At 41.7% G+C, this 20,066-nt stretch overlaps 1 protein-coding gene across 2 annotated transcripts in view; it reads left to right on the top strand.

Moving 5' to 3' along the window:
* LOC124544736 (mesoderm posterior protein 1) overlaps positions 1 to 19,749 on the top strand; it is a 98,243-nt gene extending 78,494 nt beyond the window's left edge. For both annotated transcript variants that reach the window (XM_047123402.1, XM_047123394.1), the window contains exons 3-4: positions 4,256 to 4,388; positions 17,722 to 19,749. In XM_047123402.1, coding sequence (XP_046979358.1) covers positions 4,256 to 4,388; positions 17,722 to 17,989 — 401 coding nt within the window. In that variant the 3' untranslated portion in view covers positions 17,990 to 19,749. The remainder of the gene's footprint in view (positions 1 to 4,255; positions 4,389 to 17,721) is intronic.
* Positions 19,750 to 20,066: the final 317 nt, after the last annotated feature.

Below are 20,066 nucleotides of genomic sequence, written 5' to 3'. Positions count from 1 at the left end.
CTCCCTCAAACACTGTGTACTGACAAAGACTCGGTCGCAGGTTCGAATCCTGCCTCGGGCATGGATGTGTGTGAGGTCCTTAGGTTAGTTAGGTTTAAGTAGTTCTAAGTTCTAGGGGACTAATGACCTCAGATGTCAAGTCCCATACTGCTCAGAGCCATTTGAACAATTTGACAAAGACTCCAGCAGATGTTCATGAGTCAGTAAGGAGGCCGCACAAATGCACTTCAGCTGGTTGATTTGAAGAAGACAACTTGCAGATAATCTGCAATGACCCAGTGAAGTAGGAGGGCTGGGCGTCTGTCGGTCTTATCATCTGTGATGATCCTCTAGGCAGTTGTGGCAGTCCACAGCTTTGGCATGCGTCAGGTCTGGCTGTGCTGCTGTTGAAGTCAGCTAGCAGGTAGCAGGTTGAGCAGCCAATGTGTGGACTGCCGATGAGTTCTTGGTAGTGTGCTATCTCGTAAAAACAATAGAATACTATTATGCATTGTTTGCGTTCACTTTGTGTTACAGTCACAGGCGCTGTGTAGTGAAAACGATTATCTGTAATTATGTGTTACTTTATCCCACCGTTCTTCCTCAGTTCCTGTTTCAGTGCTGTTTAGGTTCTAGATGACTGAATTCTTAAATTTGTCTTTAACCAAATACAATAAACCTCATTATTTTAGGTATTTCAGTTAACTTAAAACTTCTGATGTGGAAGACCACGCAACTCACAACAAAATAATCATATGTCAATAAACGGTTATTTCTTTGTTGACCACTGAAAATGCCTGAAACGATTAGGGGAACATACTTGGTTAAAAACAATAATAATAATTCAGTTGAAAAGACGCGCAAGAGCTATCATTATCCATAATATGAACAGACCATCTAAAGCTTTCTTATGTTGTGTACTGCATCTTGTTATTTTATTGTGGCGCTTGTGTGATGTGTGTTTAGGAAAAAATGTTGTAGACGTCGTTAGCCACCATCAGACTCTTGTAATTGTAAGAACGACAGTTACTGATAGTCTTAAAATTTGAGTTAGTTAAGCATGTAGAGTAAGCTTCTGAACTAACTAACAAATACGTCAAAAATTAGCTCACTTCTGTATTATTTTTCGAAATTAATCTAGTATTCAGACCACGCAAAGTAGACAGTACTCGGATCTCTTCAGCTACGTATTCTTGAATATCATATACATTACCTCTTCCATTTGTACCTATGCTTAGCTGTCGCCAAAACGGACTACCATTTACGTGCTGCTTCACATAGCAGTTATAAGTTACAGTTATTTGCGAGCATACAAGAAAGAAAATACTCATTGTTTCATTACAACGCGACTTCTTCTTACTTCACCATATCAGACCTGAATTTTTTCTGCAGGAAGGAAAATTTTTCTTTATGCTCTAATGCTCATAGGTGATTTTTTAATGATTTTAAAAGCATGTATTTACAAATATACGTATCCGTTTTCAATACATACTTTGACTATTTGGCTTCTTTTTATGTAGTAATATAAATAATTTTGAAATATTTGCTGTTGTAATAAGTAAACTGATAATTCAATAATTACCATGCAAAATAACAATAATAATATTCAGTTATACAGTGGAGTATAACTAACCCACATCTTTCGTGACTTCTGGCGGTCACAAGCCGCTGCGCACTGTTACATTCACTTGCTGACATTTTTATTGTGATGCTCAACAGGTAGGAGAACTTGTGCATGATGAAAGGGTTGAAGATTCACAGATGCGCACGTGAGGTTTCCATTGAGGAGAAGTGTTTCTGTTACAGCTAATATACACAATTGTAGCCAGACGGTTTAAAACGAATAATGAATTGCGTTCCACTCTTTCTGCACTAGCACTTTCCTTTTGGTTTGTAAGTACAGATCTCACTGAACGTTGTGTAAAGAGGTCTAAACCATTCAGAGACGTTAGAATTGTATCTCGTCAGTACAACCGTGTCTAGCTTTACTAAAGGGGAAACTTAGACAAGTAGTATTTGATAGCTTTTGACACTGCCGTCTTCGAAATCACCAATAATATTCAAAGAAAAGTTTCTGAAGTTAAATTTTCACGTAATTTGTAACAGATAGAGTCCAATAAAAAATCCTATAAATATGCTCTCTAAAAATGTTGCCATAATTTTTACTGTCTTTCATTTGTTTCATTATTGAAGTTAAATAATGTCTTGAGCATGCTGTTTGAATTGTGTTTTTTGTATCTAATAATTCAGTTACAGAAGAACAATCATTTTCTCTGTTTAATTTCATGTACTGTTCCTAATGTCGGTGCATTTCTAGTAGACTTCGTTATGATGGTTTTGACATTATCAAAAGGAGTTCTTTTTGATTTATCAGCATCAGACTGGAGTTCACAACAAGAATACGAGTGAATCTAATATCGGGTCCTGTGGTGTGCCGTTAGTGATTTGTACCTGTTCGGCAGTTGAATCCTTACCTAAAGTGATGGAGCTGCCTAACATGATTTTCTACTTCTTATTACTTAATTATGAAGTAAAGAAACCATGAAATAATTCTTCAGTATCGGAAATTTCACTTTCACCATATAAATGATGTTTTATCCAGCCAGATACCTTAGACAATAGAGAACTTCCAATTGGTGACATTTCATCTTTTGAATATTTGGTTTTGTGTTCGTTGAATTGCTAGAATGCACGTACAGGAGAAATGCCCTTCTGAAATAAAAGTTACCTGTTACTCAGAATCTAATTGTTAAAGCTGTACTTAACTGTTATTGAGTACATTACTTTTTCAAAAATTTCAAAGAAAATAATCAATGATCGGTAGGAGCTGCCTTACCTCCAGTATACAGAGATCTAACAGTGTCATACTTTAAATTTTCTGGAAACATAGCCTCTGACAATGATACGTAATGTGTACTACTGAGTATAACAGATACGCCAGATTAATCTGTTTTTATATTTTATTTGAAAAATTACGAATCTTTGCTTTTAAGAAAGGACTTTAGAAGCTGGGCAGACATAAAAACGAATACATCAGTTTTTTACGTTGCAAGTGTTCCAAAATATTGGAAATATTCGCTACATTCGTGCTGTCGTGAATTAGACTGCCACTGCCTACAATAGCTGAGTCATTCTGTTCCTTTAAAAGCATAATCATTCCCTACCTGTTGCGTAGGCGCGTAGTATGGCAGTATGTGTCGCGATTTTGTTTGTACACGTTGCACATAAACGTAATTCAACTGTTACTCTGGTTTGTGACATAGTTTTCCTTATGCTGTTATTCAGAGTAACCATGTAGTGTGTCTTTAGTTCAAATGAATCTACTAAAACGCAGTGTAGAAACAAAAATATATTTTTAACATTTTATTGACAGCAGAAATAAATCTAAACGTGATGTTTTTTGACGACGATCTTCTTGAAGGGGGTCTGTAAACTCTTACCACTGAGAGAAACATTGAGCGCAGTATGATACTCCTATTGGAAGATCAGTAAATATAATGTACATACAGCTCACGAGATGGGTACATCAGACGCACGAATACGACACATATTAAACCAAAATTCGCTATGAGGGAGTTTTATGGTAAATGTGTGACAAATTTGTTGACTGTTGAGCAAAATCAATTGCGAAAATTAATTTCGCAGAAAAGAAAAACTCAGATGATATGTTACTGCGAATAAGACAGGGTAACCACTTGACGCCGGAGATGCAACAACAGTCAGAGCCTTGGGTATAAATGAGGTCGGTTATACCTGCTGGATAGGTTTTGGCCAGTGTTTACCGGGGTACTTTTTATTGATTATCGTGCATAATAATTTACGAATAATATGCAAATGTCCTGGACTGAGTTTTGGCGAAGGCGAAAGATTTATAGTACACAAGAAAAAAGCCGTATTTCACGCCCACAAGAAATCTTCCCACAAAAGTGAGAATAATGAGGGATTTGAACAATACATCGTTAGAAGAACCAACCTATTCACCATATTTGGCACCCTTTCATTTCTGTCTGTACCCACATATGACTGAATAAATCTTGGACGAAGTACATTACCCAGAATATTGTACTTAACTAACGGGTTCCTAGGCCCACAACTTCTCATTCTGCTCTGATATTATTTCCATAGAAACTGTACTCGAACACTGCCAAATGATTTTTGTTATATTTTGTACGGTATGTTCGCTCTTGTAATCTTACTAAGTCTTTTGCCTTTTTAGTGTATACATGCCTCCACAGAGGGAACGGATATTTATAAATCCCTTTTCACATTGTTGTAGATTACAAGAAGTCTGCATGTGATAGAGAGAGAACGCGCATGCGCGACATGAACCGAGCCTTCGACCTGCTACGGGAGCGACTGCCAACGTGCAAGCCGCAGGGCAAGAAACTCTCCAAGATAGAATCCCTCAGGTACGTGGCAGCAAGCACACAATGCAGCGTCAACACGTGAGTTTGTTGGATAAAATATTTTTAGGTATTAGATCCCGCCCGGATAGCCGCACGCGTTAGCATCCAGTTCCGGGATTCAGGGAGTCACGCCGGCCCCGGATCGAATCCGAACGGCCCATTAACGACGAGAGGCGGCGTGCCGGTCAGCCTGGACGTGGGTCTTAGGTGGTTTCCCACATTCGTCTAGGTGAATATCTGGCTGGTACCCACGTCCCGCCTCAGTTACATTTTAAAAGCATCCGCACAGTTTCACATCAGATAACACTAGACGCAGAGTTGGAGTAAACAAACTCCGTCCCAGAGGAGGAGGTGGCGGGTGGAGGGGTGGTGGGGAGGGGGTGGGAGGAGAAGGAGTGGTGAGAGTTAGTTAGTTACGTGTTCCAATGATCAATAGCACGGAAAACCGTTATGATGTGGAACGTGTCAAATGTACAAGAAACGCGCACAGGAAACAAATTTTTTTTCTTTTTCTTTTTTTTTACATTATAGTGTTATACCTAAATATTTCTATTATCTATCCCATTCCCTTAAATGGCACAAAATGCATATATTATATCTCCAGATTTATTTACTCATATTCAAGAATTCATCTATGGCATAGAAGGAACTGTCAAGGAGGTATGATTTCAATTTTTTTTTGAAACTATTACTGCTGTCTGTCAGACGTTTTATATCATCTGGTAATTTACCAAAAAGTTTTATAGCAGCATATTTTACCCCCTTCTGTGCCAAAGATAGGTTAAGTAAAGGATAGTGTACCTCTTTCTTTTTTCTAGTATTGTAATCATGAATGTCGCTGTTGATTTTAAACTGGTCCATATTGTTGAAAAAAAATTTCATTACTGAGTAAATGTACTATGAATCAGTTGTAAGAATTCCTAACCTTTTGAAGACATGCCTACAAGATGTGCGACTGTGAACCCCACACATTATTCTAACTACTTTCTTTTGAGCAGTGAATACCTTTTGCCTAAGTGTTGAGTTGCCCCAGAATATTATTCCGTATGACATCAGAGAGTGGAAGTATGCAAAGTATGTTAACTTACTAATTTCTACATCCTCAAAATTGGCAATTATTCTGATTGCAATAGTTGCTGAACCTAGTCGCTTTAGGAGATCCAAAATATGACTTTTCCTATTAAGATTCTCATCTATATGTACACCCAAAAACTTAGTATGCTCTACTGTGGCTACTGACTTCTTTTGATGTGTTATGTTTATTGAAGGAATTATACTGTTTGCAGCAGAAAATTAGATGTACTGTGCTTTTTTTTTTTTCAAAGTTCATAGCAAGCTCATTCGCAGAAAACCAATTAATAATTTTTCCAAAGACCTTATTTGTGTCATTTTCTATTGGACTGTCTTTTACTGGATTAATAATTATGCTTGTATCATCAGCAAACAGTGTCAGTTCAGCATCTTGTTTCACGTAAGAAGGGAGGTCATTCACATATATCAAGAAGAGGAGGGGGACCCATTATCGAACCTTGTGGAACACCTAATGTAATTTCACCCCTGTTAGATGAAGTGGCAAACTCATTTGAATCAGTTGAAGCTTATAAAGAGACTTTTTGCTTCCTGTTCTGTAGATATGACTTAAACCACTCATATGCTGTTCCATTTATACCATAGAATTGTAATTTCTCTAACATAATGTCATGGTTCACACAATCAAATCCTTTGGATAAGTCACAGAATATTCCTACTGGTGACATTTTACTATTTAAAGACTCTATTATGTGGACAGTGAAATTTTATATTGCTGTCTCAGTGGAACAGCATTTCTGAAAATCGAACTGTGATTTACTAAGTATCCCTTTACTGTTGAGATGGCTAACCACTCTTGAGTACATTACTTTCTCAAAGATTTTAGAAAATTCTGTAAGCATGGATACTGTCCGGTAATTATTGACATCTGTGGTCCCCCTTTTTGTAGCGAGGCCTGACAATGGCATTTTTAACCTGTCTGGAAAAATACCCTGAGTCAGTGATGCATTACATATGTGACTCAAAACATCAGCTGTAACTGCTCCACATCGTTTAATAACTTTTTAGAGATGTTATCTACTCCAACAGAACATTTATTTTTCAAAGATTTAATAATTTTCCTTATTTCACAAGATGTTGTTAGATGAAACTTAATCTGACTAAAATTTTTCAAAACTGACTCTTCTATTTACTGCCTGGCTTTTTCTTTTGAACTATTCTCACCAATTTTTTCTCCTACACTTAAAAAATGATTGTTAAATACATTGGCTACCTGTGTATTGTTGGTTAAGATGGTCTCATTCTCTTTAACAGTAATACTACCTACCCCAGTGGTTACTTTTCCTGTTTCTCTTCTAACAACATTCCATACTGATTTGATTTTATTGCTGGAGATGTTAATTTCTTCTCTTACATACATATTTCTTGATTTCCTTAAACTTTTCTCAGTATGTTACATTAATTTTTATAGTGTGAAACTACTTCTGGATTTTTACTAGTTCTTGCTGTCTCATACACTTTTCTTTTCATTTCTGAAGACACTTTAGTACCTGTAATAATCTAAAGTTTATTTGAAGAGTTTGTGGTGTAACATTTAGTAATTTTCTTTGGAAATCAGCGTTCAAAAAGGGATATAAATTTATCAAGAAATATGCTACATTTATCATTAGCATTTGACTCGTTATATACATCTACCCAGTTTACATTTCCTAAACTTTCTCTGAAGTGATCTATAGATACCGGGTTGAGCACCCTCACAGTTTTACTTAATTGTTTCTGAAGTGTACACCCTGCTAGGTTTTGTAAGTTAATCAGTTGTGCCTCATGGTCAGATAATCCATTTACCACAGGGAAAGCATGTGCCTGTTCTACATCCTCTTGCTGTACAAATACATTATCTATTAGAGTACTACTGTCCTAAGCTATACGTGTAGGGAAATTGATCACTGACTCTAAGTTATATGTTGTTAACAAAACTTCTAGTTCACTTTTCCTATCAGAATTGCTTAGAAAGTTAATACTGAAATCACCACAGATTCATAACTTCTTCTTTTTGCCTGACAGACAGCATAATAGGGAGTCAAACTTTTTAATGAATAGCTCCCAATCTCCTAGTGGAGACCTGTACACTGTTGCTAATATCAACACAACATTATCTAGCTGAAGTTCACATGCACAAACCTCAAAGTGCTGATCAACATAAAATTTGCTTACTTCGACAGTTCTGTATTTATACCCTTGTTTTATGAAAATGGCAACTCCTCGATTATCCATACTAGATCTACAAGTGAAGATGCTAAATTACACCCATTTATACTGACATTTTCCATCCCCACAGTTACATGGGCTCAGACAGACAAAGTATATCAATCTCATTCTTATATTTGATATCATCTAAACACATTATCAGCTCATCTACTTTATATTTTATTCCCCAAATATTTTGGTGAAGTAAGTTGATACTACCCTTAGCTTTATCCCTATTTGCTGTGCATGAAGTTTCTTTTCTTCTATTGTCCTTGGTTGTTGTCTGTCTGGAATTTGGCTTTAACCTAAAAAACCTGTCTGCCTGGTCCCAATGACCACAGGAATCACCCCTTGTGTGACTGTGGCCCACCTTACAGTAATTGCTAATAGAGAAGCTAATTTACCTTTCCCCTTCCTATTAAGGTGCAGGTCATGTGTAGTGTAACCCCACCTACCAATAGCATCAATTGGAACAACACTCATGTGAGACATTGCCGGTGTCTGGAGCATCCCGCTCAGCTCAGTGTTAACACGCCTTACAGCAGTGTTTACCCAGAGCTGATCATGGCGCTGAAAGACCTCCACAAACCCCACATTCGTGCACCCAGTTTCTGCTCCTATTTTATCCAGGTCACTCCTAATACAGCCAGGCTGTTTCCTGCTCCCCCACCTATAATTACCTGATCTTCCTTCTCAAAGTCCCTGCATAGCTGACCTAAGTTTTCTGTCATCTGACTAAGGCTAGCACTTGATTTCACAAAACTTGTGACCTGGTCTCTGTCCCTAATTTCTCCTGAAGCTGTTGGCCCACACCCCTCCCATGACTGCTACCTATAAGCCAAATTCTTCTTTTCCTATTCTGGTTTGAACCCGACATGTCATTTTTCTTTAAGCTAGTATTCTGCTTCAACCTACATTCAACTACATCTGAGGTAGAGGTCTTTCCAGCAGCTTTCACAGAATCCAGTTCAGTCGCCCTGAAGAGCACCGTTGCAAAGAGGGCCAAAGCGTTGGTTCTATAATTGTTTTTAATTTTTCAAAAAGACACGGTTCAGCACACAAAAGGAATTTACTCAGACAGAGCCCAGCCAAGGAAGCCTGTGGACTTGTAGTAGGAACTGATGATCTACAGGTAGGTGTCATAAGTGGGATGTGATGGCCAGATATTAACGGTTTAACATTCCGTGGAAGACGAGATGATTAGAGGCTGTGTACTTGTTCGGATTTGGAATGCTGTTTAAACGATTCAGAGAAAGATACAGAAAATCGATATCTGGATGCTTGGATAGTGATTTAAATGTGACTGCAGAACCTATCTCAGTATATGTGAGATGTTGCTAGCGACAGTCAGGTGCGAATTACAGAGCAGAAAAATTTCCAAATTAACTACGTTCAATGAATCAAAATATCCACGGGTATGCTGCCGGTCTATAGTGTCCAACGGGCACAATATTTCGGCGATCATACATGTCGCCATCATCAGGTGAACTGACGGACTGAGCTCCTGCGAACGTGCCGGCACGGAGATCCGTACGCTATGCCCGCTCAGAGGGAACTGGGTTCGGTCGCGGCGGCGGTCGATTTAAATACCCTCCGCCCGCGGCGCGCTCCCTCTGCCGTCCGCTCCCCGCGCCACGGTCGCGCGGTGGAACAGATTGCGACGGCGTCTGAGATGACGTCGGTGTGATGGCTCTGTCCGCCGTGGCCGTCACAACTATACGTTTGCTCGATTTACTCTTGATTAACCCGATCGCTGGTTCCCAAGCCTTGCTAAGATTATAGCCACAGTCACGGTTTATGAAGTCGTCATGGCCTCTCTAACAACGCTGTCCCAGTATCTCGACGTCTGTACCAGAATCCTCGTGCGGTCGTACATTGACACGGAATCTGGTACACGCCGGCCTTCCTCAAACCCAGGTCATCTTTGGCGCTCCCCACCAGTGCACGAGTTTTATTTGGAGGACAAAACACAGTTCCGACCCGGTGTTTCTTCAGAATGCGGGCGATTTTCCCCGAGAGTGCGCCTGTGTATGGAATAAATGCAGTGCCTACCTCTTCCCTTGTGACTTCATCCATCTCAACAGGTTGTGCTGCAGTGGTTGGGCGGAGAGCACGTTGAATCTGCCACTCTGAGTACCCATTTTTTCGAAATACAGTTCTCAGATGTTCCAATTCCTGGGGTAGACTCTCTGCGTCAGAGATAGTGCGCGCCCTATGTACTAGAGTTTTAAGTACCCCATTCCTCTGTGAAGGGTGGTGGCAGCTGTCTGCGTGCAAATACAGATCAGTGTGCGTAGTCTTCCGATACACCCCATGACCTAGGGTGCCGTCAGCCCTTCTCTTGACCAAGACGTCAAGGAAAGGTAATTTACCCTCCGTTTCAGTCTCCATAGTGAATTCGATGTTGGGGTGTATGGAGTTTAGATGTGTAAGGAAGTCAAGGAGTTTATCCATACCATGTGGCCAGATGACGAACGTGTCGTCCACGTAACGGAAAAAGCAAGTAGGTTTCCATACGGATGACGACAGGGCTTCCTCCTCGAAGTTCTCCATGTACAAATTCGCTACCACCGGTGAGAGTGGGCTACCCATGGCGACTCCCTCCGTTTGTTCGTAGTATTCTCCATTAAAAAGAAAATACGTGGAAGTCAAGACATGCCTAAAAAGTTCAGTGGTCTTCTCGCCGGCCAGATTCCGCGTCAATGTGGCAAGTCATATATTGGTCAGACGATGCGTACCGTCGAGGATCGATGCCGTGAACACCATAGGCACACTCGACTGATGTATCCGAGCAAGTCGGCGGTCGCTGAACATTGTCGGAAAATCACGCCATGGAGTATGACCGCACGAGGATTCTGGTACAGACGTCGAGATACTGGGACAGCGTTGTTAGAGAGGCCATCGAAATTCGCACCAATGACGACCTCATAAACCGTGACTGTGGCTATAATCTTAGCAAGGCTTGGGAACCAGCGATCGGGTTAATCAAGAGTAAATCGAGCAAACGTATAGTTGTGACGGCCACGGCGGACAGAGCCATCACACCGACGTCATCTCAGACGCCATCGCAATCTGTTCCACCGCGCGACCGTGGCGCGGGGCGCGGTCGGCGGAGGGAGCGCGCCGCGGGCGGAGGGTGTTTAAATCGACCGCCGCCGCGACCGAACCCAGTTCCCTCTGAGCAGGTATAGCGTACGGATCTCCGTGCCGGCACGTTCACAGGAGCTCAGTCCGTCAGTTCACCTGATGATGGTGACATGTATGATCGCCGAAATATTGTGCCCGTTGGACACTACAGACCGACAGCATACCCGTGGATATTTTGATTATCAAATACGCCGGGAGAAACTCAAGAATCACATGTTCAATGAAGTTCTTTCCAAATTGCAGTTCCACTCACTATGGCCAGTGTTGAAAGTACGCATGGAGAATACTTCCTCTTTTAAAATGTTTAGTGTCTGTAATATAGTAGAATAGCCTTTAGGCTCTGTCTTGCTCCATGCGAACCTAGTAAGATTTCCGGTTAGTCTCCTGTTCGAAGTGCCATAGTGGTAAAAGAAAAGCACTTGAATTACATTCACGAGGAACGGTGTTCACATTATTACTCAGTAAAAGAATTAGTGTGGGATCCCCGAATTAGAGACAGTATTTGTTCTCGCTCGAGATTTCTCGAGCAGACGTCTGTAGTCCTGCCCCCTCTAAAAGTTCATGTGAAACAACTGTACCGTGAAGCATCTTACGAGACGAATTGGACCTCACTCAAGATACTTTTATACGGCTTGTTTTCAATTCACGGTTCCTTCCAAGGACTTTAAAGGCAGCACACACGCTGTTCATTCGATATTAATGTGCATTGGGAGCTGAGAATAAAATGTGACAGATTTCCCTAGTCAATTTATTTCATAGTGATGTGCAAACCCGCCGCGAGCAGATTTCTAGGACAAAAATGTAGGGAAACACCGAGAAAATGGGATATGAAGTACTTCTTTAGGGAGATAGATGATTTGATACATGCTGACTAGAAACGTTTTATTGAGCGGTAAATTGAAATCCATTTGCGATAAAGTAATAAAAGCACGCGTACAAATAAACGTTTACAAGGCAGGGTACGCTCAACATGACGTCAGAGTACTGAATGCCCACCACGTATTAAACATAGATTCGCAGCATTATACTACTCGTATTCACAACTTTGTAACCTGTACTTGAAGCAAGCTTACATTACAGTTGGGAAGCACCAAGCAGAAGGCATTTAAATGGATATTTCAGAGTAAGAATTAATCCCCAGTCTACATGAATACAGCATGTACTCGAAATGTGAGCCACCTATCAGAAACGTGGATCCATTACATTGCACGTCCGTTCACCATAAGTGAGATGTATGAGTTTTCAGATACTCGTTGTCGCACCCTAAGGCACCCTTAGAGCAGAAAACTACACTGGGGTGACAAAATTTATGGGATAGCGATATGCACATATGCAGATGGCGGTAGGATCGCGTACACAAGGTGTAACAGGGCAGTGCATTGGCGGAACTATCATTGTGCTTAGATGATTCATGTGGAAAGGTGTCCGACGTGATTACGGCCGCACGACAGTAATTAACAGACTTTGAACGCGCGATGGTAGTCGGGGCTAGACGCATGGGGCATTCTACTTCAGAAAAATCGTATGGAAATTCAGTATTCCGAGATCTGCAGTGTCAAGAGTGTGCGGAGAATACCAAATTTCAGGCATTACCTCTCACCACGTAGAATGCAGAGGTCGACACCCTTCACTTAACGACCGAAAGTAGTGGCGTTTGCATGGAGTTCTCAGTGTTAACAGACAGGCAACACTGCGTGAAATAACTGCAGAAGTCAATGTGGGACGCGGACGAACGTAACCTTTAGGACAGTGCAGTGAAATCTGGCGTGAACGGGCTATGCCGGCAGACGGCCGACGCGAGTGCCTTTGCTAAAAGCACGACATCACATGAGGAGCCTCTCCCTGGCTCGTGACCGTATCGGCTCGACGCTGGACAACTGGAAAACCGTGGCCTGGTTAGAGGAGTCCATATTTCAGTTTGTAAGAGCTGATGATGGGTTCGATTGTCCGCAGACCCCACTAAAAATGGGTCTGAGCACCATGGGACTAAACATCTCAGGTCATCAGTCCCCTAGAACTTAGAACCACTTAAACCTAACTAACCTAAGAACATGACACACGTCCATGCCCGAGGCAAGATTCGAACCTGCGACCGTAGCAGTCGCGCGGTTCCACACCCCCACGAAAACATGGACCCAAGTTGCCAAAAAGGCACTGTACAAGCTGGTGGTGTCTCCATAATGGTGTGGACAGTGAACCGAACACTGAGTGGAAATGGTTATGTTTGGCTGTTTGGAGACTTCTACTGCCATTCATTCACTTAATGTTCCCAAACAACGGTGGTGCTTTTGTGGATGGCAATGCACCATGCCTCAGGTCACAACTGTGATCGGTTTGAAGAACATTCTGGACAATTCAAGCGAATGATTTTCCCACCCTGCTCGTCCGACATGGGACATAATCGAGAGGTCAGTTCGTGCACAAAATCCTACACTGCCAACACTTCCGTAGTTACGGGACGTCCATAGAGGCAGCACAGCTCAACATTTCTGCGTGGGGCTTTCGGCGACTTGTTGAGTCCATGCCACGTCGATTTGCTGCACTACCCCGCGCACAATCAGGTCCGACACGATATTGGGAGGTATCCCACGACTTTTCTCTCCTCAGTGTCTGATGTCGAAACTACTTTCACAATGCCAACGAACAGTATTCTTCCCATCGCTTGATACCATAGGAAGAAATATTAAATGAGAATTTTGTTCGCAGAAAATTCTCAGGACTCAGGATAGGGGCACCAACCGGACCATCAACAGAAAATACGAAAGTTACGTTAAAATATTCAAGACAGCATTCAGTTCGCATTCCATCTAAAAATTAATGTAAAATCTGCTTTTACATACAAGTTCAACACGTTCATAGGATGATTTTATTCCTGGTTTACAAGCGCCGTCAGCGCAGAAACTACTGTGGGATCTTGAACTAAGAACTGTAAACAACATGTCTGCATTAGAGCAGCCAGTTGCGAGCAGACAGTGTTAATTAATGGGCGTGCGGCCGTAATGTCAACGTTGTGCGTCACGAATCGCAGTGGAGCAACATCTCTGTTCCAGTGTCCAAGACAGTCTCCAGAATGTTTTCAAGACGGAAAAAGTGTAAGCAAAATTTCTCCCGTACACTTTGACTCCAGAACAAAAACAATGACGCATGGACAGCTGCCGCAACTAGAGTGAAATACAAAACGCAGACATTACAGTTGCGTAAAAATATCATCACGGGTGACGAGCCTTGTTATCAATGCAACCTACCACAATACGACAAAGTGCAGAAATTCATACAAAGGGTCAACGCTTTGACGACATAACCGATATTCAAGCCAATGTGACACGCGTGTCGAACACATTCCGAAGAAGCACTTTTCTAACAGTTCCGCACAGCTGTATGAACATTTTGTGCCTTACACTCCAGTGAGGCGTGAGTACGTGTAACACATGAAGCATTAAAACCATCATTCCAGGTTTTCTATAGTTTTTATTATTCCAACTTTAAAAGCTTTTTGGACAGACGGGGTATATGAGATCTCTTACTGCAGTTTTGCTCGCTGCCTCCTAATATACCAGGATGGATTATCAAGCCCTTTTGCTGTTTCACGGTACAGAATCGTGGTTAACAAATGAAGAGACTTAGTGTCTACGGTGCCGTGTTGTTCAGTAAAAGGATTCATCAATATTTGTCTGTATGCTTTCCGTTGCTTTATCAGAAGTGGTTTCATACCTATCTTTCAATGAAACCGTTCTTTCCAAGTGATTTTTTCATGCACTGAAATATTTACAAGTTTTACTTATTTCTCTCCTTTCAATTATAATAAATACAGTGCTGCCCAGAGGTTGCAAAAATTGGCTAGATATACTTTAGAGCTATATAACAGCCTAACTGTATAGGAAGACTTTTACAACTTTTGTGAAAAATAGCATAGGAATTTTACTTTGATTCGAGGATAGAAAGTGTTTTGTTGCGGACACCAAGCCTGTCTGCTGGAGATGTGTGCGCTGCTGTATAAGGCTGGGCGGCGATGACGAACAAACATAGCGTGTTTGGAGTAGGCACGACATGACGCGGACGGTCAACTCTTATTTCGGCCTGACAGATGTCATCGGGTTCTCCTAAAATACTGCGAAGAAGATAGACATACCTTCAATTACAGAACCAATTCCAAATGAGGCTGCCCTCTGCCCAGTACCAACAGCGCCTGCAAAGTACACTGTTCCTTGAGAATTGCAACAAGAAAGTGCTAACGATTCAGACTTTGATTACAAGAAATACGCCATTTTCTGAAAAATAACGAAAAACCGTGAGAACCTAGATTAAAAAGAGTAAACACCATGTCAGGTATCTACAACTTGTTTGGCTGTGTAATGTGTTAGTAAACGTTTCGTACTCTTTCCCTTCGATGAAGAAACTTGCATCTTTCTATTCTCTGGTGCATACTTAGAACCAAATATACACGACTAAGATTGGTATGTAACGAAATGCCGTTAATCTCAAAAAGAAGAAAGCACGCGCTGTGATAAAATTCCAGCTGAGACTGTTATGGCATTATGAAATAGGGCAATAGCTACAATAAACAGCTTCGCCAATAGAATATATTGACGAGGGCATTTGGCGTGAACATCTAGTTAAAACATTTCTAGTTCCCTTAATAAAGAAATATAACACCAAAAAATGCAAAGATTAACGAATGTTTACCATAAGTAGTTTTTTTCTCGGAAAGTTGAAAAGAAAAACTGAAGATAATGTGGTAGTGGGTCGCTTTGGCTTGATGAGAGAAACAGGAACACGAGATGGTATTAAATGTTTGATGCTAGGACAAAAAAACCCTAGATGGTTACAGGAATACGGACATAAATTATGTTAATTGGGAAAAAGCGTTTGACAGAGCGGACTGGGGCATCTTTTTGAAGAACTTAAAGGATGATGGTGTGGACTGGAAGGACAATATCCATATAAACTAGCTCTATGCAAGACAGATAGTGATAGCAGGCATTAGCACCAAGTAAGCAGGGCGACAAGTACTGGAAGTTGTTTGCCACCAACGCTTTTCATTATTTATGCTGAACAACTAATAAAAAAAGCATTAGGAAAAGCAAGAGGCATAGTAGTATATGGAGAAATGATAAAGACAATTAAGTATGCATGAAGTCAGAAAGTGTGGGGTGAATCAGAGGAAGAACTACAATTATAAAGCAAAGGGTGGTAAAAACCAGAAAAACCAATGATTATAAGTATGGGAAAGAACAAAGTGGTGAGAATCAACCAATACTATGTCCACCCACATTAATTTGACCACACTTCAGAAGTCTGAATAACCGTTGTTGCAGTGGGGACCACTGCGAGATATGCAGGAATGGAGTCAATGAGGTTCTAAAAGCTACCAACAGAGATTTCTAGCCATACCGACTCCAGTGCTGTGGCCAGCTGCCGTAGGTTTCTCAGTTGAGGATCCATGGAGCGAGCAGCCTGATCGAGGTGGTCCACAGGCTTCCTGTCGCCATCCCAGTAGCAAGATGACGTGCCAATTTTAGTCTTCGTCGTTAATGAATAGCAGTCAGCGTGGCTGCGTGAACAGGGCGCCTGCTGCAGAGGCCCACATGAAAAAAAGTTTACCGAATGCTCGTTGAGGAGACACTTTTGGTAGCTCCTCGGTTCATCTGGCAGTCAGCTTCTCAACAGTTGCATACCTGTTCGGCAGTACAAACTCTTCAACCACCATTCACTTCTGTCGTCTAAGGTCTATGGTGAACCACATTTGTCTTGGCGCCAATTTTGGATAGCACCATTTCGCTGTGCTCGGTATACTTTAACCCTAGCGGCAGCCGAATAGTTTACAAACTTACCAGTTTCGGAAATGCTTCACCTTTGCCCTGAAAGGCAATGTTCGTGTACCTTTGGATGTCAGATAAATTGCTCTGTTTCTACATTGCAACAGTGACTGCACAGAAACTTCCTGGCAGGTTAAAACTGTGTGCCGGACCGAGACTCAAACTCGGGACCTTTGACTTTCGCGCGCAAGTGCTCTACCAACTGAGCTACCCAAGCACGACTCACACCCCGTCCTCACAGCTTCACTTCTGCCACTACCTCGTCTCCTACCTTCCAAACTTTACAGAAGCTCTCCTGCGAACCTTGCAGAACTAGCACTCCTGAAAGAAAGGATATTGCGGAGACATGGCAAAGGTCTCGAGTTCGAGTGTCGGTCTGGCACACAGTTTTAATCTGCCAGGAAGTTTCATATCAGCGCACACTCCGCTGCAGAGTGAAAATCTAATTCTGAATGGCTGCACTTTTTCCGCGTCCTTCCAACATGCTTTATATGGCCTCCACAGCTAGTGCTGCAACCTACCGTCTGTGAATGGTTGTTTCACCTTGATTTCGACCATAGGTATTGGTCACATCAATGTGACTGGGCCGTGTATGAAGGTTCCATCAAAATATCATTGGAAGGGAAGACCTCGGAACAATCAAATTTTTTGAAGTGTTTAGGAAATTTGGTCATTGAAGCAAAGATTGCAAGGAAAAGAGGGAGAGGAGGAGAAGACTAGGTGTGCTGGGTGACACTGAACAGCAGATTAAGAAAGGAGCAGAGAGTGTGCAGATACATAGAACTGAACAGCTATCTTACATGTGGTTTGACAAGTCACTGGATCAGAAGAATAATTTGTTCTGCCGGCAGGAGTGGCCGAGCGGTTCTAGGCGCTACAGTCTGGAACCGCGCGACCGCTACGGTCACAGGTTCGAATCCTGCCTCGTTGATGGATGTGTGTGATGTCCATAGGTTAGTTAGGTTTAAGTAGTTCTAAGTTCTAGGGGACTGATGACCTCAGAAGTTAAGTGCCATAGTGCTCAGAGCCATTTGAACCATTTAATTTATTCTATAAAAGGGAGTGGCGTTGTGAGTGTGTTCTCTGGTGTGTGTCAGGCTGGCGATCCGCTACATCCGGCACCTGCAGGCGCTGCTGGAGGAACCGCTGCCGCCGCCAGAGCCCGCGGGCCTCAGCTTGGGGGTGGGCTTGGGCCTGTCGCCACAGCCCGCCCCCGCCACCGCCCCCGCTCCCGTCGGCTGCTACTGTCCGGACCCCTCGTGCCAGCCGCCCCCGCACGCCTTCGGCTACGGCTACTACCTGCCCTCGGAGATGGCTGCCCTCCACCAGCCCACCGTCGACTACTCGTTCCTGCAGCACTACTGATCGCCGCCACCTGACCGAGCGGACAAAGACAGGACCTAATGCCAGTAGAGCTCGGATTCCATCCCCCCTCCCCGTCACCTTATCTCTCTCGTTGCTACTACTAGTCGTCAGCGTTTCATAAAACCCATATATTCCACACGCAAAGGTTATGGAAGATTTTGTGACAATTTCATCCATAGTTAAATATGGAACAGATTCGTATCTAAATGTTTTGTGACTAGTGAGTGTTTAGTATTTTTAAGATATACGACGCATCAGTGACCGCAACTGGCTCTATCTACCATATGAACAGTCTTCACTAACTATCAATTCCTTTGTTGCTTTGCCTTACGATACACTGTCATTTCTAGAGTTTATTATCACAGGATACGAGTTATAATTTATCGTTTAAAGTTGTGAGTCTGTTCTCATAACTCTAATGCTTTCAGAGTCCGTCCTCAGACGCATTCCACAACTTTTCTTTTTTATTTCAGTCGTACAAGGAAGACTATAGCTGGCAGACCTAAGAAAAGACTTACAACGATGAGATTACGCGGCCTAAGGCCCAACTGATCATGAATTACGACAAGCCCAACGAAGGTTACAGCAGCGGAATAGAGTATGATCCAGCAGAACTACCTAGGAAACTTCAACTTGCGATGAGTGGTTTCATCTGTTAAAATATATAAGAAAACCATACCGCTCGGACAAAAATTAGTTTCCTCTTATGTCAAAACAGATAACAGGTACTTACGTTGCACCATTTTGTTTGACCCCCGTACAGTATTTAATGCGTTTGTTTTACGACATAGTAGGAAATATTTTCCACAGCCCCACAGTAATTTCAGAGAAAATGTTAATTCATCAGCTAGACACACTTCTCATTTATGTTTCCACCGGATAACAAGCCTTATTGGTTTACGCTTTACTTAGGAGGTGCAAATAAAAATCTAATCATTCGTAATTACGGTAACGCCGATTCGGGAACAGAAACCATATGGGATGTAATAGCTGCCATAAAATAGAAATCTATTTGTAATTCTTATTTCCTTTTATAATTTGTTTTCCTTTTATATTCCACACGTAACTAGTCAGACAGTTGATATATACCTTATAGGTGCCAACCAACCATTACATATAGATTACCATTGCACATATACATTGCCCTTATGTTGCGATAATGGTGTTTACATGAAGCATCTGAAATAGATGGACCACTGATATACGGTAGTATAGCTCTAGTCAGAGGGCAAACGCATACGTACAGCATAACCGGGATCGCTAGCGTATAATTTTATCGACTGACAACGACGTTGTCATAATAAGGGGAAGCTGCGGTTCTCATTCAGCACTGGAACTTCAGTGTTGCATCTAACGACTGAGAACGCCCCAGATCGAACCCATAAGCTGCTAGTAAACTTTGCATAGAGTTATTTTCTACAGAATTACCTCTTCACAGCAACGGATATATTTCTTTTCCATTTCACATTAGATCCGTGGGTGGCACAATGCTTAGATATTCCTACAAGTGGCTATCCAAAAATGCATGAAACTAGTCACTTTACAGGTGTGTGCGGTCGAAAGAGGAATTTGTTTGCGTAGTAATAATTTGTCCATAAGTATTTATACCTTGCAGTGATTCTTGTTCTTGTAGAATATAATCACTAGTCTTAACTGCCAATGTGGTTCTGAAAATGCAGAAGCACTTACAATAAACATGCAATACATGTACTTCAGTTTACTTACGTAAGTTATCAACTCAAAATAAAATATATTGCAACATAAAATTGTTTTCTACTGTGCTTATATATCGCTTCATACATAATTAGGAGAGTAAGAGGCATCCGTCGAAGAGTAAGTATAATGTTCAATTTTTTCAGCACTTCATCTGAACTCTCTGGTTGCACCGAAGTGAGGGAAAAAAAATATAACCCAGTAAATTTTCTAAATAGTTTACGCACACATCTCAATGAGGAATCGCTCTACAGGCTTTGATTGCGTCACCGCTGATCTCCCGTTCATATTTTTACATTTTATACCCAATCTATATCTTGACACACAGTTTATTTGAATACTTAGGTGTATACGGTAGTTCCGA

This window comes from Schistocerca americana, chromosome 1 (genome assembly GCF_021461395.2).
Source record: "Schistocerca americana isolate TAMUIC-IGC-003095 chromosome 1, iqSchAmer2.1, whole genome shotgun sequence".
NCBI lineage: Eukaryota > Metazoa > Arthropoda > Insecta > Orthoptera > Acrididae > Schistocerca > Schistocerca americana.
This window is presented reverse-complemented; position numbering and strand designations above follow the sequence as displayed.